The sequence below is a fragment of the Melanerpes formicivorus genome, unplaced genomic scaffold (genome assembly GCF_026170545.1).
Source record: "Melanerpes formicivorus ecotype bairdi unplaced genomic scaffold, bMelFor1.0.p_v2 SCAF_25, whole genome shotgun sequence".
In the NCBI taxonomy this organism is placed as follows: domain Eukaryota; kingdom Metazoa; phylum Chordata; class Aves; order Piciformes; family Picidae; genus Melanerpes; species Melanerpes formicivorus.
This window is the reverse complement of record NW_027142377.1, coordinates 11,355,267-11,378,040: the sequence shown is the minus strand read 5'-3', so window position 1 is coordinate 11,378,040 and position 22,774 is coordinate 11,355,267. Positions and strand designations below refer to the sequence as shown.

Sequence of the window (22,774 nt, the reverse complement as noted above, 5' to 3'; positions counted from 1 at the left end):
GAAGTGTGCACTCAATACAAATTTTCCAAACAATCCAGCAGCTAAGGTACCTCAGCCTTGCTTGATTCAGAGAACGACAAGAAACTCAGTAAGTTTCACGTATTATGCTTGTATGACAGTGCTGGACGTGGGGATCTTTCCCAAAGCCCGTGTACCGACAGCGCTTTCAGGACATGGTTACGTGCAGAAGGTTATCTATCCAAAACGACAGACGTGCTGGTATGTCACAGGAAGTCAGGGTTCCTGTTTGCACTTCCTTTCTGCAAGGTCCCTCTGCCCCTTCCTGTATTCCAGCCGGTTATAACGAGGGGAGCTCTTCATGCATCTTGTCATTCAATTAAATCGGGTAGCTCTTTATCAACTCTGTTGTCTTGCTAAACTCGGTAATTATTTCTAAAGGGTTTTCAGCTCATCAACTCCAAGGATTTTCTACTTATACTGGTTGCCCAGGGGAGGGCAGACCGGGGTTTTATGGGCAGGGTGGCTGCAGGACAGCTGTGTCAGTCCCCAGCTGTGTCAGTCCCCAGGCCAGGCCTCCTGTGGCGGCGCAGGGCTGAGCGCGACCCTCCTGTCTCCAAGCGGGATGTAGCGGGTGGCGCTCGCTGCAGAGCAGCGCCGAGGACCGCTCGGCGAGCCGCGGGGGAAGGGGAGGTGGCGTCATCACCCCCGGCTCTCCTTCCCTGCGCTTCCCGGCGTGCAGCAGCCCCAGAAGTGACGCTGTGCGGCGGCGCCGCGGAGCCCCGTTGCCCAGCAACCATGTCGGCGCGGCGGGAGCGGGGCCCGCTACAGCGGGTGCAGCGGCGGAGCCGGGAGCTGCAGGCGCAGGTACCCGAGGCCGGACGGCCCGGCCCGACCCGGCCCAGCCGGGCCTGGACCCCCAGTTTCTTGTCTTGTGTTTCAGGTGGAGGCGCTGCGGGCGGAGAGTGCGGCCTCGGCCCCCGGGCAGCGGAAGGGCATTTCTCAGAGGTGAGGCGACGCCCTAAGAGGTCCCTCGGAGGGGACCCAACCTCCTTCCCACCGCGTGGCCCCTGCCGCGGCTTTCCCCCTCCCCCCGCTTAACTTTAGTCCCGTGGCCAGGAGTCGATTAGCTTGTGGCAAAAAACGTCTCCCAGTGACTCGGAGCAAGCGCCCTGGCACTTAGTTCCCGTCACCTGTGCGTGAGACGAGGGAGCAGGCAGTTCTCAGTACACTTTTCCGTTTTCCTGCTAATGGTACAGATCTCTTGCTGCCCCTCCTCACTCTTTTCCAAGAGAAAGCAACAGTCTAGCTGCTTCCCAGTGCTCAAGGGCTGAGGCAGTTTTAAGTGGGCACTTGTACATTACAGGTGACGATCAGCTAAGCTGACATTAGGCCAGCATTGGTATTTGTCAAGCTGTATGTGCACGGAGCTGGGTGAAAGGCTGCTCTCTAAACCAACACGTTTCTGTAAGTCTGTATGACTCGGGCCATCCAGCCAGCAGAATTTGAAGGCAATGCTCTCTTGTTTTCAATGCAGATGTATGCATCTAAAGAAATTGGTGGATGAAAATACACGTGCTCTTCATGGTTTGACAAAAGTAAGTGCAGAGATGAACTGGTTTTCTCAAAAGCAACACTGCAGGGAGCATTTAGAGAATCCTAGAACCATCGACTGGTTTGGATTGTAAGGGACCTTAGAAGTTTATCTAGTCCAACCACCCTGTAGTGAGCAGGGACATCTGCAACTGTATCAAGTTGCCAAGACCCCCATCCCAGCTGTCCTTGAACATTTCCAGAGATGGGACACTCACAACCATTCTGGGCAACCTATGCCAGTGCCTTACCACCCTCACAGTGAAGAATTTCTTCCTTATAGCTAATCTAAATCTACCTCCTTTCAGTTTAAAGACATCTTGTCTCACCACTACACTTCCCAATAAATCTCTTTATGACGAAGTTGGTTTTTATGATAAAGAACACCAGCCTTGTGGTGTTTAGATGCCTCAGGAAAAGCGCAATGCCTAGCACTGCTCAATCCCTGTCTGGGATCTCTGAGATCAATTGATATCATTTAGATGCACATTCTTAATGTTGTGCCTAACATCTTTATCCACCCCATACATTATGTTTATCAACCCAGTGCGCTGGACTGGAAGCGGAGAGTGCAGGTTTGACATATAACATGGAATTTCAGTGTAAAAAGGAAAGATGTCACTAAACAGGGAGTGACAGCAGCCCAGGAATGTGAAGGCTTCTAAGACACACCTGGAAAACTCACTGTATAGGGGAACTTCAACTTTGATCAGTTTGTTGTGTTCTCTCTCAGGCTGATGAGCCTGCGCCTGTAGGGAATTACAATCAGAGGAAAGAAGAGGAAGAAAAGCTGTTACTGAAACTCTCTCAGCAGCTGCAGAAGCTTGTACTTGTCTTGGACCAGGATAGGGCAACTACAAGTTATGCAGTGTAAGTGGCTTAAACAAATCAGCACATTACAGAATCATATGTGTGTGGTGGGAAAGGACTTAATATTATCTTAACATTATAGTTAGAAGTCCTGATAAGCCAGCTCTTATGGGACTCGTTTTCTTGATGGAGTCAAGAAGGACCTGCTGGAATTTTCTAAGAGTGTTGGTTGAAGGCTGAAATAGAACATGGCTGCTGAAAGGAGAGGATGCAGTGTGGTCTGAACTCCTAGGGAGGAAACACCATTGGGATGGCACTTCAGGACATGGTTTAGTGGTCATGGTAGTGCTGGGTTGCCGGTTGGACTTGATGATCTTAGAGGTCTTTTTGAGCCTTAATGACTCAATAATGCTATGATTTTGGATTTTTTTTCAGATCAGGACAGAGAGTAATAGACAGGAATGAAAACTGTGCCTGGCTAATATCTTTGCAGAGAAGCCTGTATCGCAAAGCCTTACAGCGATTGCAAATTTTGTTGAAAGAATACTAACAAAAGTGTGATTTATATTGGGTAGGGATGAGGAGCATCAGAAAGATCCTCAAAAACAAGACAAAGGAGAGGGTGAGAGTGAAGATGAAGAAAGTAGTGAGGAAGACAGTGAAGAAACAGATGATGATGAGGAGGATAAACTGTTGGATGACCCAAATGTCAAAGAATGTATCACAGTTGGAAACTTCAATGCCCAGCAGGAAGGAGATCTCACATTTACGGTAAGTATGGCTCTGTAGAAGTTACTTGGCTGCAGATCCTTCTGTATTAAGCAGTAACTATAATTAATTCCTGTGCTTCTGTGATTCAGCTGGTTGCTGGTGGGATTCAGGGAGAAATGGGTTGGTGGAGTCCAGTGTCCTTTTGCTGCCTGCCACAGCAGCAGGGTTCATCACAGCAATCTGTCATCTCCGTGGTGGGAAAAATGAAGCTTTTTTGGTTTTCTTCTGACTGTACCTTGAACCATGTTGAAATAATTGCTTGTCTTTTGTCTCTGTCTCTCCTTCTAATGGCAAAGAAAGGTGAAGTCCTCCTTATACATGACAAGAAGGCAGATGGCTGGTGGGTAGCAGAAAACTCAAAAGGAGTGAGAGGCCTCGTTCCTAGAACCTATCTTGCGGTTAGTGTGCTGCAGCCTTCTTCTGTTCTGGTATCACCTCCTGTCCTACATACATTCATGATAATATAGCTGCTTAAATTATAGTGCTTACATTCCTTACTTGTAGGAATCCTCCAGTCCCTTGCTGTAGCTGCAGAACTAAAGGCAGTGTTTTGCAGTTATAGTACTCTGGAGTGATACATCACAGGAAAGAATCTCCTGAACCATTAACACATTAACATGTGCTGTGGTTGGAAAATGCATTTTAAAGAATAGAACTGTGGAGATATCAAGCACTTGGCCATTCTGAATCTGAATCACAGGTCCATAGTGAAGATGGTGAAAGCCAGGAGGAAGGTGAAGAACACATAGAAGTGGTGGATGAGACAGCAGATGGAGCTGAAATTAAAAAAAGGTAAATGGAGTGATGTGAAAGCAATTAAGTATAAAATGATTATTTCTCTTCCTCAAATCTGGCAGTGAGAATAGTTCACAAGGGTAGTTGGTTCTCTGCGTTTTTGTTGAAAACAAGCCAATATTTAGTGTTTCAATTTTTGTCCACAAGAGGATGATATATGGTCAAAACCACTTTATTTTTCCTCCAGAACTGATTCTCACTGGAGTGCAGTAAGGAGAGCTATCATGGAGGTAGGTGTGTTTCTTAAACAACAACTTCACCTACCGTAATGGTAATTGTTTTGTTGGCAGGATTTGCTTTGCTAGACTTTGCTGCTTCTATTACAGACCATCGGTTTTACTTAACATTTTTGTAGCAATAAATGCTAGAGAAATGTTCTCTAAACCTCTAGAGCTGCAGTCCAGCCCATGTGTCTGAATCAGTGTGCAAGTAAGATATTTGCCACAGTAGCACCATAGCATTTCTTTGTCAAGGGTGTGATTTTGTTTGGTAACTGCTTCTCTGGAAGGAGAAGGGAGAGGAGATTTAGCGCAAGGGAAGTCTGGCTGAACTCATCTGTGAAACAGCAAAACTTCCTGAGGATGGGCCAAAGGAGCTTCAGATGAGGTGACTGATGCTCCAGGTCTCAGATACTGGTTGTGTGAGAGTCCTAAATGAGGATAGAATTAGCTGTTATGTAGTAGAACCACTAACATCCTTCTTCTTTCTTTTTGGCAATAGAATGACACGGTGGAGGTACTGACCACCATCGGAGCTGTTCCTGCTGGATTTCGCCTATCCACACTTTTCCAGCTCTTAGAGGGAGGTAAGATTTTCTCATCATACCTGCAGTGCAGGATTCTCAAGAGTCTGTGGTGAGCTTCTTATCCTGGTTACTGGCTTACTGGACTGAAATCAGTATTGCTTAATGATAATAGGTAATCTGAACAGGCTCATAGTCATAGAGTCATGAGGGTTGGAAAAGACCTCCAAGATCATAAGAGTCCAACCATTAAATAATGTATAAAATTGTAATTTTCTTCTTCTTCAATTAAATTTTCATTTACCTGGGTGAAACCCTGGCCACACAGAAGCAATGACAAATTTCCAAGTGATTTCAAAGATCTTCCTCTTTGGAAGGTACTTCCTGTTGACAGGAGAATGCAGAAAATGATGATTTTTTTGGGTTGGTGTTTTTTTAATCTTTCCCTCAGAAACCTTTTGGAGCCTCCTCACCAAATATGTTACACATACCCTATTTTCTTAATCTTGTTGTTTAAAACTGTTTCAAATCAGCAGCTCTTTCTGTTAATCACATTACTTATGGGATGACATACTGCAGAACACTTACAGAGAGTAGAAATATCCTTTTTAAGGGGTGCTTGAAAAAGATTCCTCCATAGTTTTGTCTGGACCAGGCAAACATTCAAATGGACTTTAGCCATATCTGAATTTTGGCAATAAATATCCTAAAAAACATTAAGATGTGAAGAATTAAAAAAATTCCTCTTGTTATAGGCACTCAGTTTCAAGCAAGTTACTTTTTGCAGCCTGAACTTACTCCATCACAGCTGGCTTTCAAAGACTTGGTGTGGAACTCTGAAAAAAACACTGTGAGTATTATTGGTACAAAAGCTATGATGCTCTTGGTCTGAGACAAAGAACAGGAGCTCTAAGGCATGATCTGCTGTCAGTGTTTCAAATTGGTGGGTAAACATTGCTGTGAAACAACTGATGGATTTTGATGTCAATCCACGGGCTGTAGGCAGTAGATGTTACCACATCCTGTTCTCTAATAGGCAAAAAATGGGTACAAATTGTTGTGTTGGGTATCTCTAAGAGTCATGTTTCATCTTGAGTTTGTGGGTTCCTTTCCTCTCTGGGGTGAAGCAGATCTGCCTAGGTGCCTAGTCTGAATTTTTAAACAATGAACTTCCACTGGGCGCTGTGACTTCATGGATTTAACTTGCTTTCTTTCATTTTGGCTAATGATTACATCGTTCATTTCTTCTCAAGATTTAATAGGCCTTTGTCACACTAAAATAGTTGTAGTTATTTTCTTAGAAGAGAGCTAAAGGCTCCTGAAGAATTTTTGCTGCTGCTGGTAAGGCTACGCAGGCTTTGTGGTTACGAGTCCAGGCTAGTGAAGATCTCTGTAAATAAACACAAAAGGATACCATGTGCAGGAGGAGCCTGTAGAGTGATGCCTTCTGTTGTCTGTACTTCAGATCTGTCCTAGACCAACTCGAGTATCCCTGATTGTGACACTGTGTAGCTGTAAAATGATCCCGCTCCCAGGAGTCAGTATTCAGGTGCTCAGCAGACATGTTCGACTCTGTCTCTTTGATGGCAGTCGGGTAAGTTGTTTAGCTATCAAAAATAGTTGTGATTAGGTGTGGATCTTTCTGCTTTCTCTGTAGCCAGCTCCTCTAATTGTCTCACTCAGAATGAGATGCACACAATCTGCCTCCCAAGCTGCTTAACTTACTCTCTGATGAGTCTGGCTAGATACTTGCCTGTACTTGCATACTGTTGTACCCTCTCATGCTGTCACTGCAGACTTGTATACCCCCATTGACCTGTGGTCTGGGTAGTTGCCAGCCCCTGGACATACATGTGTGTTCAGAATTCAGAGCCCATTCACCCCCCAAAATAGCTGTAAACAGATTTTGATGAGAAAACAGAGCAGACTGCATTTATCAGGTGCTGGGCATGGCCAGACATGCATATTTATCCCTCTGTTCTCCCACCCTTGTTATTCTACAAAGCACCCTGATCAGTTTTTCTGCCTTAAATTTCTCCCCTGAGCATCCCTTAGTAAGTCACATGCAGTCCCAAAATACCCTTCCCGTGCACACCAGTCTTATACCCCTGAGCAGTCCGGAAGGTAATCTAGCCAGCCACTCCTGTTGACTCATTTTGATGGGAGTCACACCTGCCCCCTGGGGCTGACGGCTGTCCTGGGAGGGGCTGGGGTGGGAATGAGTCCATCATTTCAGTTTCTCCACCTGCCATTGTACTGCTTTGCTCCTTCATGGTTGTGAAGATAAGCATTTTTTAGGGCTGATCTGGCCTGTGATGTGCCTGGGAATAGTTGGGTCTGGGTCATATTCAGATTGCCCACCTGCTGTTGATCCAATGTGTGAATGTGTAGGGCAGCTTCTTTAGAACAGAATCTAACACTGATGATCTCATGGTTTTCTTTCAGCTTCACCAAGTGCTTTACTGGTGTATATGAAGCAATGAGGTTTTGAAAGTGCTCTCTGGCTGCAGAGATAACTTTTTGTGTAGTCCTTTAAAGTGAAATCTGATTGAGTTGAAAAGAATGTGTATTTTTGTCTTCATAGTGTGCAGTGTTGGATCACTCTGGGATAATACTGCATTTTCTTAAAGCTGCTGAGCTTGCCACAAAACCTTGACTTGGCTTTTTTCACCACTTACAATATTTCAGGTGCTGAGTAATATTCATACAGTGAGAGCTACATGGCAATCTAAAAATCCTCAAACATGGACCTTCTCCCCAAGGGTAGGTATCTTTCTCAGGGAGTGACATAGCTAGGAACTCCTGTTTACAGCACCTGTTACTTATGGTATTTGTGTTGAAGTAAAATGTACTGCAACCTCAATGAACACGCAGAAGACAAAAGACCTGTTGAAATGTACAAATTCAAACTAAACCAAATGTTTCAGCAGAAACACTTTGGGGAAAAGAGGGGGGAGGAGGAGCAGCAGGAGGGATTGGTGATCCAGCAAGTGGCACTGGTTAACTCTGAATCAATGTCAGGTGCATGCCATGTGGTGTTCATGGAGAGTGGAATCTGTTGCTGTGTTCTTGGAGGGAATGAAGTGGGTTTTCACATCTGAAACTTTTGAATAGCTCATCACAAAAAAGTACCTTGGTAGCATAGCTCTATTTCATGGCACGGTAAAGAAGGGGAGCAAGTTTTCAACTGAAATTGGCTCTCTCCTCTATGTGAAACAATATTGGGTCTGAGATCTTACCTGGATGAGTGACATTTGATGGCCTTTAAAAATCAGAGCATTTCTAATTGGTGTATTCACTTTTCTTTGTTCCTCCCTGCCTCCCTCTGTATTAGGTAACAGGTATTTTACCCAGCTTGCTTGATGGCGACTGTTTTGTCAGGTCCTGCTCTCTGTCTTCAGACATTGGTCTATTATTTGAAGTTGGCATCACTTATATTCGCAACGTAAGTGTGTGAAGTTGCAGCATAAACTGGTCCAAGCACAGGTTTATAAAGTGAGCCAGCTGTACCACATTCAATGTTAAGCTGCAGTACCCCAGCAGCAAACTGTTGAGACTTGTCCTTTCCCTAACTTACTACAAGATTGTCTTCCTTTGGACTTCTAGGAGGGAACAGAAAGATGTTAGGGTTTGGAACTTTTAGTTCTAGTCAATATTTAGGGAATGAAAGACTTTCTGACTAGTGGGCATGCGTGTACCCACACTGTTAGTCTGCCAAACATCTCAGACAGTGTGATCACAAATGACAAGTTCACTCTTTCATCCTGTAAGCTGAAGAGTGTACAAGTTCCTACCTGTTACTGGTGCTGTTTGGGTCAGGAAACAGATGGGCTGGCAGCAGGCACTGTCTCTGGTACTGTGAATAAAACCTTCCAATGCACGATGTCACTGGCTTAGAAACTGCTGATTCTGGAATTGGATGGGTATATCCTCTGGGTAATTTTTCTCCCTCCTTATTTCCACCCTCCATTCTGTAGAGCATCAGTGCAGGTTTGGGGGTTTTTATTTTCTGTATCTGTGCATTTGTTCTTTTTCAGGAGTTTGATATACTTAGTTTTCCCTTCAATGTATATTTCTTGGCTTTGTAAGTCCTTGTGTTTTAAACACCTTGATGGATGATCAACTTCAGCGTAACTGCATGTGCTGTTTGGTACACATATTCAAACACCTGCAAATGGGATACAGTCAGTGTTTTCTTAGCACAAATCTGGGGCTTTGACCAGTTTGACATTATTATTGTACATTTTTTGTGGGTCAATTACTGCTCAAGTTGGTTTTGGTGGTTTTTTACTAGTCAACAGGTGAAAGAGGAGAGCTAAGCTGTGGCTGGGCATTTCAGAAGCTATTTACTTCTAGTGGATTGCCTGTCCCTTCCAAGTAAGCTCACTGTGTCTCTTTAATGCAAAATAGAATCTCTGTGTATATTGAAGGTGACAATGTCCTTTCTGATTCTGGCTCTTCTTTATGTGCAATTTGCTCTTTATTCCTTCTCCATTTTAAAATTAGGAGATGAGTTTCTAAGACATGGATGCAGGTAAGAGCTGTTGTGAGTGACTGAATCTCTTGTTCACTTGGAGCGTGTGAACAAGCTTATGTTCTGCAGTTCATGGGTCCAACAATCTTAAAGGAGAATAAAATGTATGTATTTCTATTTTATTAAATGCAGGAAAGCTTTCTGTTAATTGACAGAAATGATTCATTGTAGAGCAGACAAGCAATACTTGTATGTTTACCAAGTGTGTGCATACATGTGTATTCCAAATACATTTGGATTACAGGGGGAAAAAACCCACCACAAGAGACTTCCACTGTTCTATAAGTCTCTGAATCTCTCCCAAGTCTGCTCTCTAACATTGTTTTCTATTCAATTAAGCTAACAATAGTACCCAGAGGGTGAAGTTGCATGGTTGTTTCAACAGTGACTTACTCTTGACAGAATGAAGATAGTATTATTCTTCAGCATTCTAAATCTTCTGTGTCTAAAGAGCTTTGATACTTAAGCCATGACTCACCAAGAATGTTTTAGTGGAATGATTGCTAAATTTCATGTAAGCAAAATACTGGAGGCACGTGCAAAAGAATCAGTGTTGGTATTTCTTTTAAAATAATGAATGAGTTTCCCATTTATCATCTGAGTTTTGGTTATTTAGCACTGTTCTCATACATCCTTACCCTCTTTTTATTGTAATTACACTGCTCTTCTTTCACAGACTATATGAGCTGCCACTAAATGGTGGTACTCCCTATGAGAGAGGAGTTGAGGTTGACCCATCGATATCAAGAAGAGGTGTGGTTTCTCCTAAGCATTATATAAACTAAATGAGACAACAACTGTTATGTCTAGTTTACCATATGCTCACTAGCATGCAGTCCTCACAGTGTGATTTGGTTTCGGGTGTTCTCCTTTTGCATTAAAGAGCTGATTGTTAGGGCTGGTGGGATTCATAAGGATCTGCCAGAGACAATGGTGACAATGTTTCTGTAATTTCCAGTTTCCAATGTCTGCAGGTTGAAGGCTAGTTCTGAGAAATGTATTATTTCTTCAACTGCATTTTTTCTAACTGCAGGATATCTGTCCTAGTTCTTTTCTGCAGGGCTGAATAAAGCTTCACTAAGCATTAGTTTAGACAATAGACCACTTGTGTTTTATATAAATAACATCCATTTGCCAGTGATACATGCTGCAAGCTGCAGAAGCCTTTTGCCTTTTGGATTTGGATGCTTACCTCCACATTATTCCATGTATATGATGAATTCACCATCCTAGAGAGAGATAATAACTTATGTTAGACCAAACACTGATATATAGCTGATAGGTTGATATGTTTTCCTGTTTTCAGTTCCTCCTGGTTTTTAGACCATTCTTAAACCATTACAGCCTTGCCAAATTTAGATGTCCATTCTTGTAATGGAATTCTTAACATTCTTTCAAAAAAGAGTGATCTCACATAGGTATTTATTTCTTAAGCAGGCAGTGGTGTTTTTCATCAGTTCATGACACTCAGGAAACAGCCTGTGCTTGCAGTGAAGCTGAGGTCATTAAGTGCGCAGTCAAAAGACATCCTGAAGTAAGTATTTTGTGTGTGCTGCCATAATATGAAAAAGTATTAATTTAGCCTAGAGTAGTCCCAGAGATGTAAAGTGTTCCTTCCTCCTCCCTGGGTCACTTGCTATGGAAAAATGTGAGAGTTGTGTCACCTGCATATTGTACTTGATCTTTGTTTGATGCTTAGAGCTACTCTGCTGAAATGAACTAAAAACTCTTTAGATCATGTTGAAAACTGCAACAGCAGGAGCCTCCTGTTATAGCTTCATCAAAGCACACCTCCAAATGCTCTGATAGATTCATGGAGATGCCAATGACAATCATCTCCATAAAGCTGTCATTGCCCCCAAGTTTGCTCTGCAGGAACACTTTTCAGTAAAAACCTCAGCTGCATGTTCTTTATTTTCCCAACAGTTTGCTACCAGAAACATTAATTGGCAGTATGTGCCACATCCACCTCTTGATACTTTATCGACAACTGCTTGGTGATGCACTCCTGAAAGATAGAATAAGTATGCAAAGCACAGGTAAGAATTGCTATTGTGGAGAACAACTCAGTAATGGAGAGTGTGCAGGATAAAGATCGGGTTTCCAAGGAGAATGACTCTCCAGTTTATAAGAGAAAGCAGGACTCTGCAGGAGCACTTCTTCCTGATACAGGTAGTACTCAGAGAATTGTGTTCCCTGGTAGTGCTGGCAGCCGTCTCACCAAGTTAGTTGTGCTCCCTGTGCAGACGATTTCAGTGCTTCTACTTTCAGTCTCCAGGTGTTGTGGGGACAAACAAAAAGCTGCTGTCCCTACATACCACCTCTCAGGGTGTTTGCACTTCAAACTAGTAATACTTCAACTTGCATCTAACTTCTTGTCCTCACATCACTTCACACTGCAGAATGCAAAACCCACAGGAATAGTTTTGTTTTCTGTGAAGTATGAATGAAGTGCTTTCAGTGAACTTCTCATTAAAAAGGGTTATTTCACAGAATGGTAGGGGCTGGAATGGACCTCTGGAGATCATCTATTCCAACCTCCCTGCTAACACAGGTACACTTAGATCAGGTTGCACAGGGACGCATCCAGGTGGGTTTTGAAAGTTTCCAGAGGAGACTCCAAAACCTCTGGGCAGCCCATTCCAATGCTCCAGCACCCTCAAAGTAAAGAAGCTTTTCTAAATGAAAAAATAAATACATAAAAGGGAATTAAAATCAAGTAAAGGATTCTCTGGAAGAGAAAGACTCCATTTTCACTACCCAGGCAATGATCAGACACGCACACAGCACTACTCAGTCATTTCTAGTGTATGTGTGTTCTCTGAGTAATAGAAGAGATTAGGCACACGATTTTGTCACTGAGGGTAACTCACCTTCATTAGCTTTTTAATTGTTATTTACTTATTGACTAATTGAGCAGGGAGAGACAGGAGTGGAAGAGTTCAGGTTTTAGAACTCAGCATCTTGCTCTAATTTTGCAACTGTCTTACTCTTTCCATAATATCTTTCAACAAAACTCTAATGGTTAGTGTCTTCTCCATGTTAAATACATTTGAAATACAGAAAAATCACATTTCATAACTCTGCTGTATGTGAATTTATACTGGTACAGCAGAGTGATTTTTTGGGTGTTTTTTCTCCATCTCTTCTCCAGGATAAACTACCTGTCATCTCATCCTGTTGTGTGCACTCACTTATATTTTTCACTTAAAATGTGAGCCCTACTCGGGCATCTGAATTACAGGTTCATCTTTTAAGCATGCTCAGATCTTAACCCCCTTCCTGATCTTCTTGAATGTCTATATAGATATTAGGAGTATACTGACTTGAGTGTCTGAAAGGCAGACTGTTTCATAAGTCAATACTTTATTTAATAAACTTCTCACAGAGAAACTAAAAATGCTTTGATTCTAAACAGCAGTTGAGAACTGCCATACTTACTTGATGTGATCTTGCAGGACAAAAGCTCAGGCTGATGGCCTCTTTTGGAGTTAAACTGTATCCACTTGGAATGATTTAAAGGTTTCACCCCAGCATTTCAGAAGTTGTTTCAGTAGCTGTTTTTTTTCTGGTGTAGCAAGAGGTTTCTCATATCTGAAAGTCATTTTAGAAGTAGACAACTTGAAATATCTCACAAAAGCACTCAGTTCTGACTTCCATGAACTGTTCTGTTACTAGTGAATGGTTACTGTTTGCTGAACTTTCCATCAGCATGAAGAAACAACAGGGTAGATTTAAATACTGAAAATCAAAAGAGAAAGAAAACACTTTGACTAAAATTCTTCTGTATGTCACTTGTAATCTTATCCTCAGTTTCATTAATGAAAATAATTAGAGGACCCCTGTGCCAGTGGGCCTCAAGATTTACCAGATGGTAAATTAACTCTGTTACTTGTTACCCAGTTATCTTAAAATGGTATGCAAGACAAGCCAGATTTAGGTAGAATGAAAGTGTGTTTATTGATAACATCCACATCAAGCAGGGCAATTTCTAGTGTTTATAAAAAAAGACAGGTGCAGACATGAGGAAGAACACCTTGGTCTACCATAGGTTAGATCAATAAGGCTCTTCCTTGCTGGCTTCTCCTAACAAAGCAGCAATCATTCTTTGTATGTCTCCTCTCTTGGCTTCACTGCATCTCTGCTGTCATCAGAGAATGCAGTTGTTAGAGAGCCCTTACACCTTTTGTGCTCTCTGCAGTATTATTACAGCTAGTTTTTTCTCTGAAAAAGGGAGGGGATATTTTGAATACCTTGATATGCTGATACCTTAAAAAGCATCCTATTCCTTAGCCTTGAACGTGCTCATTTTCTGTTTCAGATTTAATCTGTAATCCTATTTTAGCAACTTTCCCTCAACTCATGGATCAGCCAGACTTGATGGATGCCCTTCGGGTATGTTATCTACGCAGTCTTGAGTTCCATCTTGTGTTAGGTTTTCCATGTAGCTTGCAAATTTTGCTCTTTGTTTTTTTATCCTGTGAAAAGAGAAATGGACAATACAAAGAGCAGAGGAGTTTTATAATTAAGTATTCTTTGGGGTTAGGCTGGATTTCTCCATGCTTGTAGGGTGGAGAAAGATCAACCTCGGTTGTGAATGTTTCTTCTAAGAAGTGGATCTCTTTATTTCACCTATGTGGCTCTGATAGTTTCAAACCTCCAGATCCTCACATTTGTAAGATTTGGTGGGATAGCTGTTTGCTTAAATCAACTAAAGTGGCACAAAGGAGGAGTTCAAAGTGCAAGGAAAGTGGGACTGCAACAGGAGCTTAAGCTACTGTAGGACTGCAGTGAGCTGAAACTGGAATTGCTTTAGATCTTCCCAGTCTCAGTCTGATTCTACATTTCATTTCAGAGTGTTTGGGCAGATAAAGAAAGAACATTGAAGAAATCAGAAAAGGTAATAAATAACATAGTTTTTCTTTCATGTACATTCAGTCTGATTTGAACTAGAAGCTTTCTATCGGCGTTCTTGCTAGTGAACCTTCCCTCTCACCATAAATTTATCTAGAAAGTATAGATGCACTAAATGCAGTTCATAACATTTCTTGTCCATATTTACCACAGGAAAGTAGGAGAAGAAATAGGATATTGCAGCTTTTTCTCTTGGTGTTTGTATATAGTTGTTAGTGGGGAAACTATTACAGGCTCGCACTCAAATTGTGGCTCCTATCATGATAGCCTTCTGCTACTTGACTGGTAAAAGCTTTCTACTGGTACTAAAGGGGCTGTGTATGTCCACAAAATAATTTTTCCCCCTCCAATCTTTGAGTTCCAGTCTTCCTAAAGTATGCCTGGAACAAGGCCCCAAGATTCTACTAATCTCCCTACATCAGAGAGCTGTAATCTCCCATTTTGGTGTGTAGAATCGTCCATCTGACCAGGTGTACCCATACCTCATCCTACCTCCTGTCCTCTGGACAAAGAGAAGATTTAGGTAACTGAATGAGGAAGTCATTGGCTCTTAACCCAAGACCCTTTGCTTCTTGGTAGCAGCAGCAAAATATTTCATTTATTGTGCATGCTACTGAACAGATACACAAGGAGATCTCCCTGTTTATACAAACAGAACAAAAGGCTGTTGACTCAGAACAGCTTTTTCGAGGTCATTGATCTGAAATGAAAGCTGATCTGCTTAAAGAATTAGTACCTCCTTGATATCCCAGAACCATCCAGTTTTACCTGAATTGTCAGGTGCCACTCCCACGGGAGGATTGTTGCCTGGCAAATTCTTACTCCTTCTTGCATGGTTCTATGACACTTAGCTTCTGAATCTTCTCTTGAGGTGTGAACTGCTCAATTCCAATTGTAGGGCTCATGTTTGTGGGATGTTTCTGAAAGACTCTTGGTGCTCAGTGAATTTCCCAGAGGGCAGAGCTCTGTGTCCATGCACAAAGGGATTTTTCTAGCTTGACTGTGGAAAGTGAGGCACAAGGACCTTTTCTGGTTAAAGAAGTCAGGATCTTTCAGTGTTTGATAATTGACCGGGCTGATTCTTAATCTCGGGGTTTGCTAACTGGACTTCACAGGGGAGAGCATAATTCTCACCACAGACAAGAATGTCCCAAGTATGAAATAACAGTACTGACAGTGTGGCCTTACCTCCTGCCAAGAGCCAAGCTGCAAGGACTGTGGAATTGTTGCAAGTCTCCACCTAAAGCAGTAGAGAAACGAGTGGAGTTGGGGCGTACAAGGTGGTGAGGATGTGGCACTGTCCTTGTGTGCATGGCAAACAGTCTCAGTCTGTACCTGCAAAGCCTGTAGGGAACTGTTGCCAAACACTGTTGTTTTCAGGAAGAGATATAAATACCCCATGAGCAAAGGGCTCTCAGTGACAGGTTGTTTTGTGGTAACACCGGTAGGGTTTGTCTGTGTATCGCTGCTCTTTGTTGTATGGAGAAGTAGGTGGGTTGGAGAGCAGATTTGTTGATCCATGGTTTATATAGTGCAGTTCCTGGCAGTGAATTTGAAGTTCACCCATGATGTTTGTTTAGGAAGGTCAAATCTCTTCCCTGAGAACTGGGCATTTGTTGAATGGTTTTTGGTTTGTTTTTCACTTGTGTACAGTAGTCCTACAGCTGTGCTTGGCAACACCATATATTTGCACTAACGCATTCTCCAATACTCTTCTCTGCAGAGAGATCAAGAATTTCTGAAGTCTCTGTTTGTCCTGGTATACCATGACTCTGTCTTCCCTCTCCTCCAGTCCACTTTGCTCCCCAAGTACAAGTGGGCTGATGAAGAGTGTGAAGCATCTCGCTGGAAGGCAATCGCTGACTTCTTGAAAAGGAGTCAAGAGAATGACGGTGCACTGCAGTATCTGCTGTCATCAGCAAACACTCACAAAGCCTTTGATATCTCAGAGGTGGCTTACGATTTCTTGGGAGAAGTGAAGACAGACAGTCCTGGAGTATGAATGGATTACAGAATAATAACTTGGGCTATATAGTAATGGGGCAAAAATATAAAGAAATTGTTGCTGAAGTGTTTACTACCTGAATTGTACTGACTACTTCAACACCTTTCACATTGTGAGAAATTAAAGCCACTTGATCAGTTTAACTAATTGAAAGTTTTAATGTATTTTAAATGTTCCCCATTGCAGTGTTAGACAAGGCTGGAGTTGGCTGTTACCACAAGTAGCTGCTGTGGCCCCATCGAGTCTCACACTAAACTGAACAAATGCTGAGGCAGTGTTTTTCTTCTCTCATACAGCTTCAAATTAACTTCCAGTTTTGTTTTAATTAGGGTGAACAAAATACTCTGTCCCAGAACCCCAGCAGACTGGTAACAGGCAAAGATAATAGCAATGATCTTTAAGAATGCTGCTGAACAAGGTCAGGGGGAAAAAAAAATCATCGTATGTCCAATCAGTGGCCAGCAGGTTCCTCTGTATTTAGACTGGTTTGCTGCTTTTCATTCCCACTCAGGAAAAGGTTGGGTTATTCACAGGAATGTGCTTGACCCACCTACTGCAAATAAAAGCTGGTGAGAAGCTAGGGCATGCCGTGTTTCCCCTATGTGTGCAATAGAGAGCACCCTCTGTGCTGCTTCCCTAGGGCAGGCTAACAAGCTGTGGGGTGTTCCTCAGGAGGACCAGGACCTTAGAGGCTACTTTCCCCTGAGCAGCTTGTACCCACGGGCCATGTGTGCTGCCTGCCCCTGGTGGAAAGTTATAAAGCCCATGTGTCTTTCATGCTGGAGTATTTGGATGCTTTCTGCATGGTGATGGCAGTGATTTATGTGGATTTAAGTCCAAGCCAGGCTGTGGCTTGGTGTAAAATAAACAAGATCTTTCAGGGAACTCTGCATGGAGCTCAGAGCCAGCTCCCACTGCCAGCATTTGTAAGCTAGAGTCTCCAGAAATGCCACAAAGCACTTCCTCTGGCCTAGGAGGGGTCAGACGATAAGAACCGTCATACACTTGATCTTTGCTCTGTATTGTGCAAATGCTTGGCACAGAGGCCAAATCCCTAGGGCATCACTTGGCTCTTTCAACAGAGAGATATGGTGTCTCTCTAGGATATGGTTATCTTCCTACTGCAGAATACTGCCCAAGTCAAAGAGGTCAGAATGATTTCACTAGGCCATGAGGCTAGTATGCCATCTTCATCCCAGCAGTTATCAGTTATGGCATGAGGCAGAGCCCTCTGGAAAAAAACAGCATGTGCTTGTTGAATCCAAAGTGCATCTGTAGGAGGTAGAAATCAAAGCTGTCCTGGTAGCCATCCTTCAGTCCTTTCTGGGCACTCAGGAGCAGACAGGTAAACCCTCCTGTCTTTTACCAGTATGCTGAGCCATCCCTAAAAAACATTTGGCTCTGAGTTCTTGAAGCCTGGACGTGCCGGATGGGTGTGGGGGAGTCTGATGTGAACACGGAGCAGAAACCTGAACAGAAAGGGGAGGAGGTAACAGCAGTGGAAGTGAAAATATTTCAGGCTTGAAACAATGCCAAGGATGAAAACTGATTGCAGGAAACATTTCTGCCCTGGTGCAGTGTATGATTTTTCTACTCTGGTTAAATACCTTGAGCTGAATGTGTGCAGGTGGCAGAGCTGGGGTCCCCATTGCTCTACTGTCCCCGTGTTGGGGGCAGGGCGTGTGAAGCCAGCTGCAGTAACCGGAGGGCTGCTGAGGGCTCTTTCAGCCGGAGGAAGCAACGTGGTGCCAGCCTGGGCTGGTTTCTGTGATTACGTTCCAGCGGGTGTGTCAGTTAAAACCCTGCACGGGAGCAGCACTGCTCAGGCAAATGTGAGCAGAGCCAAGCTGGAGCAGACGAGGTGACAGCTGAGAAGAGATGGCCTCAGTGGGTCCTCCAGCCTCCACACAGCCTGACTTACCCTCTGGAATCGCTGTCTTCAAAAAGATCCCCTACGCCTTCATCCTACCGGAGATAGTGAGTATGCTGGGCTCTGCTGCTTTACATCATAGCCAATCTGAAAACCAGGGAACGGCCCCCAGAACGATGCCCAAGTCAGCATTAGTGGGAAATAGTGTCTCTTCTTTTAGCTTATACTGGACATGCAAAGATGATCTGCATTACGTGGATTTTTGAGGACACTAGCTCTGCGTCAGAGCCTGTGTGGTCATTTGCTGCTTTGGGGCTGGGAGAGACTGAAGAGCTGCTGGCACCTCCAGGGTAGTTATTGCCTAGAAATTGCTTGAAAATCAAGGGAATTTTGTTCACTGTATTAAGACTTTCCAATGTCTAGAAGGCAATTGGGTGTGTTGTGTGACAGTCCAGAAGTCTATCAAATTATTATGGGTCCAGAGGGCATCAGTGTGACTGGCAGAGATAACCACTGGTGTACTTTGACATGACACAGTGCTGCTGACCCACACCACCCATGCTCTACGGGCACAATTGCTGTGGATGGGGTTTGCTGTGAGCTGCCCATCTGAGGGAGTTTCTTCCACCTAAGCTGGAGAGACACAGGGCAGCACCAGTTTATCCAGATAATCCCACGTGCTGTTTGTGCACGGTAAATATTTTAGGTGGATGCAGACCAAGCGACTCACTCCAGGTTGGTGCATAGAGCCAGGAGACTTCCTCATGCCATGATTCCAAGTGCAGACTTACAATAGGCACAGCTGGGCTGATGGGGCCATTCACCTTTCCCAGATAAAAGCACACTTTATGGCTTCTCCATCAAAGCCCTTGGGGTGAGATGTTTCCTTGTATGGCAGCAAAGCTTTCCCTTTTTGTAACATGCATTTTCAAGTGATTCCCAAGAGCATTCAGGGAAACTTGTGCCAACTTAAGATGCTGCTGTTGTGTGGGTATGCTCTGGGAGGCTGGTCACGCTGCCTAAGGATGCAGGGTTTCAGGCTAGCCTGGAAGGTTGCTGAGAGACTCAGAGTGGAAAAGGGGCTTTCCCCATCCTGTGGTCATCAGAGGTGCCTGTGCTTGTCCCTGGCAGGTCTGCGGGACCTGGGTGTGGATCCTTGTCGCTGCTACTTCCGTCTCCTTCCCACTGCTGCAGGGATGGGTGATGTATGTGTCCCTCACCTCTTGCCTCATCTCCCTGCTGCTCCTCTTAGGGTACCTCCTCGGCTTCCACAAAAACAGCGAAAACTGGAAAGTGCTGGTAAGGAGAGGCTGAGATACCAGTAAATGTTGATAGCAGCATTGTGGGTGCAAGACCACCATGGTTGGTGATGGGTTAGCCAGTCAGCTGCCCAGCCCTTAAGCAACCAACCAGCTCTTTTTCCTCCTTTTGCCTTGGCTGGAAATGCCACGACTGGAAATGCCTTGGTTGCTACATGGGCACAGGGGAGGGTTCAGCGTAGCATGAGGGTTTGGCCCCAGCCCCGCTCTGGGTGTGTATCCTATTTAAGCACTTTCAAGTGCAGAGGATGGACCCTATCCTTGGGGCAAATCAGAAAAGGATTGTACTGGGCAGACTTTGATCCTCCCTGCTCCCTTGTTTTGCAGGACAGTTTATACCACGGTGCCACAGCCATTCTCTACATGAGTGCTGCTGTCTTGCAAGCCAACGCGGCCATCCGCTCTGAGTTGGGCCCCAACTCGCCCCTCTACTACCAGCTTAACTGTGCTGCAACGGTGAGTTGGGCCAGAAAATCCCAAAGAACCCACAGTTCCCTTTGGGGAGATGCAAGAGCAAATATAAGAGCCACAGCGGAGCGATCCTAAGCCCAGCTGTCACACTGGTCAGAGCTTCAGCTTCTTGCCTCTGTTGCATTGTGCAGCCAGTCTGGACTTCTCAGGGTCTGGCAGCTCAGGGAGTCTTGAGTGGCTGGCTTGGAAAGTGGGGGCTTTGCCTCTGAGGCTAGAGAGAGTTCTAGGCTGGGAGGTTTCCCCAGTTTGAGAGCACCAAGAGGAGATGGGTTTATACTCTCATTGCTGACCCCAACTTCTGCTCTTTTTCTCATACAGTTCTTTGCCTTCATCACAACCCTGCTGTACATCCTCCATGCCTTCAGCATCTACTACCAATGAGCCCAGCTTGTCTACTACCAATGAGCCCAGAGGCTTTGCCTCTGCAGGATGAGGGCTTTCCCAGTGCAAGGAATGCTGCTGTTTTCCACCAAGACGTCCCTGCCCCAGCCCTGTCACCCACCCTGTGGTGACACCAGTTGCTCTTCCACATCACTGAAGGACGGATTTTGGAACAGCAGTATCGTGTCAGTGCGCTTGCAGGGATATTTTGTGCCTTGTCCATCAGCTACACAAGGGGAGGGACTGAGCACAGGCTTCAAGCCAGCCTCCCACTCTGACGTTCCACCAAAGACAGGTGACCAAGGAAAGGAAAATAAAAAGAAAATCACTATTCCTTCAGCAAACAATTTCCTTTCTTTTGTTATTTTTCTGTCTCTGGTTTAGCTAGGTCCCTCCCCAACACATAAATTTGTAACAGGAATACAATGTTGTGTTCTTTGGTTTTCAGATAGCTTCACTTGGTATATGTCTGACCAAACAGATTTCCACCATTATCCAAGCTGCGTTCATTCACCAAGCTCACTTTACTCTGTAAGAGTTAAACATTTCCTTTCAAAAACTAGAATACGTTCACAGACTTAGAAAGCTGCAGCAACCTTTTTAAAGAAGTAAATCCTAGGAATTTCTAACAAACTTCTAGATACAGTATAAAATTCCAGCATGAAAAGATGACTTATTTCAGTTAGTTAGGGCAGTTCTTTTGCAGTGTCTACTACCTGCCATTACAAAATCCACAGCCACAGAGTTCAGTCAGTGACAGCACCATTACCTAGCACCAGTGTTACAGGCATCTCTGCTCTCCATCTTTAGGGCTGGAGTGGCTGGCAGAGGGAGCTCCCTCCTCTCTCTGCCTCAGAAAATCCTCCACTTCAGGGACACCACTGAGTCGCAGGACATCTAAGTAGAGAAGGTAGTCCTGGAGGCAAGCTGGCAACGGCAGCTCCCGGATGAAGTGGTCGGAGCGCAGGCGTTCACTCATTAAAATGGACCGGATCTCAAGGCGACAAAGATGAGACAGGGAAGGAATGAAGGCTGAAAAATCAAAAAAGGCAAACACTGAACAGGACACCATGGGACTGCACTGCTTGCCTACAGTTACCTGCTCTAGTTGGATCCCATCTGAACCACCCAGCCTCTGGCAGACAAGAAGGCAGAGTTCTTGATAGTGAAGCACCATTGCCTGCTAGAATCAGCATTTAGGAGCTAGAAAAGTTACCCTAAACTTCTAGAAACAAAGTGTCAAAGAATCATTTTATCATGAATCAGGTAGTTTGATTTAACCAGACTGGAGGAGGCTCAGGAGAGACCTTATTGCTCTCCACAACTACCTGAAAGGAGGTTGTAGCCCAGTGGGGGTTGGTCTCTTCTTCCAGGTAACCAGTGGCAGAACAAGAAGACACAGTCTCAAGCTGCACCAGGGGAAGCTTAGGCTCGAGGTGAGAAGAAAGTTCTTCACAGAGTTATTGGCCATTGGAATGGGCTGCCCAGGGAGGTGGTGGAGTCACTGTCCCTGGAGGTGTTCAAAAAAGGATTGGATGTGGCACTTGAAGCCATGGTTTAGCTAGTCATGAGGTGCTGGGTGACAGGTTGGACTTGATCTCTGAGGTATTTTCCAACCTTGTTGATTCTGTGAACAACTACCTTCCTGGAGAGAGGCCCATGCTACCAAAGTAGTAAATCCATTTAACAAAAGGGAAGACACTTTTATGGTATTAAATGACAGCATGACTCAGTTGGCTTGATGTTCTAAAACACGGCTAAACAACTCCACTCAGGACAAGCGCTGCGCTGAAAGACACAGGAACACACATCTGAGTGCATGCTCACTCAAACACAAGCTTCCCTGTCATAGCTCAGTTTATCCTGATAGAGAACCGCAGTGCCTCTAAACTCTCCTGGGGCAGCTTCTCCATTTGTGTTACTCAAAAGGAATCTGTGACATCAGCTGCAGTAATTTCTGTGCTTTGGTGTGGCAGGGTAAGGATGAAAGGTGTGAAATTCCTGAAGACCATATATTTTGCAGTTCTCCAGCTGGAGATGTGAACACCCATTCTGGAACTTCTCTGCACAAACTGCTATTTTTTTAACATTCCTGTGCTCACACAACCAGTTCAAGTGCTTGGTTACTTCTCAGGTGGGGAATCCTGCCTCTCAGCACAGCTAGGCTGAAAGAACGAAACCTTCAGACTTCCTCCCCCTGCTTTTTCCTCTCTGCTTTCTGTCTTTGGCTTTAGTTACTGGATACTACTACAACATAAAAACATTTAATATATATTTGCTAATATAAAAATAAACAAAGAAAGAACTTCATCTAAGTGTCCCCAGATACAATGTTTGTTGGGTTTTTTTTTTTTGCTCCAAAAATATAGTAGTTAGCTTCAAAAAATGCAAAGTGCTCTAATAACATTATCACTTAGACATTAAAATAATCATTGAAGACCCTTTTAAAGAAGAATTTGCTTTAAAGTAAGTCACTAACAAAGATGCCTGAGCACAATTTTTGAGTAAGGTAACACACAGGTCACAGAGCCATGCCTCATTTCTGAAGGGTGAATGCAGTGAGTGCTGCTGGTGTTTTCCTGGATGATTGGTTAGTGAATCCTTTTTGGCT

At 44.1% G+C, this 22,774-nt stretch overlaps 3 protein-coding genes across 5 annotated transcripts in view; 2 read left to right on the top strand and 1 right to left on the bottom strand.

The window, feature by feature from the left end:
- The first annotated feature begins 691 nt into the window (after nt 1–691).
- Nucleotides 692–16,119, top strand: NPHP1 (nephrocystin 1). 2 transcript variants are annotated; one of them, XM_068153329.1, is made up of 20 exons: nt 692–825; nt 902–966; nt 1,496–1,556; nt 2,285–2,421; nt 2,937–3,132; nt 3,429–3,530; nt 3,833–3,924; nt 4,115–4,157; nt 4,648–4,732; nt 5,425–5,519; nt 6,135–6,263; nt 7,358–7,432; nt 8,004–8,114; nt 8,964–9,046; nt 9,880–9,956; nt 10,641–10,737; nt 11,130–11,242; nt 13,525–13,598; nt 14,059–14,103; nt 15,841–16,119. In XM_068153329.1, the coding sequence occupies exons 1-20, from the start codon at nt 757–759 to the stop codon at nt 16,117–16,119; spliced, it is 2,028 nt and encodes a 675-aa protein (XP_068009430.1). In that variant the 5' UTR covers nt 692–756. The 2 variants fall into 2 exon arrangements, with proteins under 2 accessions (XP_068009430.1, XP_068009429.1); XM_068153328.1 differs by having other exon boundaries at nt 10,638–10,737.
- The window catches only part of ASB3 (ankyrin repeat and SOCS box containing 3), a 29,494-nt gene continuing 19,858 nt past the window's right edge, over nt 13,139–22,774 (bottom strand). Inside the window, exons 10-11 of one of the 2 annotated variants that reach the window (XR_010989156.1) lie at nt 14,886–21,195; nt 13,139–13,681 (exon numbers count right to left, since the gene is read on the bottom strand). Coding sequence is in view for 1 of the 2 variants with exons in the window: in XM_068153331.1 (XP_068009432.1) it covers nt 20,945–21,195 (251 nt within the window). In the remaining variant the exon portion in view is untranslated. Of the gene's footprint in view, nt 13,682–14,879; nt 21,196–22,774 lie in introns of those variants that run through there. The other variant, XM_068153331.1, reaches the window with a different exon arrangement.
- Nucleotides 17,896–20,189, top strand: LOC137448613 (MAL-like protein). Its single transcript, XM_068153337.1, has 4 exons — nt 17,896–18,099; nt 19,124–19,291; nt 19,639–19,767; nt 20,101–20,189. Exons 1-4 carry the CDS (start codon nt 18,001–18,003, stop codon nt 20,161–20,163), a joined length of 459 nt encoding a protein of 152 aa, XP_068009438.1. The 5' UTR covers nt 17,896–18,000; the 3' UTR covers nt 20,164–20,189.

What these genes read in the sequence shown, in the direction of transcription:
- NPHP1 (XM_068153328.1), top strand. Translation starts at nt 757, where the DNA reads ATGTCGGCGCGGCGGGAGCGGGGCCCGCTACAGCGGGTGCAGCGGCGG. An exon ending in GGAACTCTGAAAAAAACACT is followed by an intron (nt 5,520 to 6,134) that starts GTGAGTATTATT and finishes TCTGTACTTCAG; the next exon opens with ATCTGTCCTAGACCAACTCG. An exon ending in GGATTGCCTGTCCCTTCCAA is followed by an intron (nt 9,047 to 9,879) that starts GTAAGCTCACTG and finishes CTTCTTTCACAG; the next exon opens with ACTATATGAGCTGCCACTAA.
- LOC137448613 (XM_068153337.1), top strand. Translation starts at nt 18,001, where the DNA reads ATGGCCTCAGTGGGTCCTCCAGCCTCCACACAGCCTGACTTACCCTCT. An exon ending in CCTTCATCCTACCGGAGATA is followed by an intron (nt 18,100 to 19,123) that starts GTGAGTATGCTG and finishes TGTCCCTGGCAG; the next exon opens with GTCTGCGGGACCTGGGTGTG. An exon ending in GCGAAAACTGGAAAGTGCTG is followed by an intron (nt 19,292 to 19,638) that starts GTAAGGAGAGGC and finishes CTTGTTTTGCAG; the next exon opens with GACAGTTTATACCACGGTGC.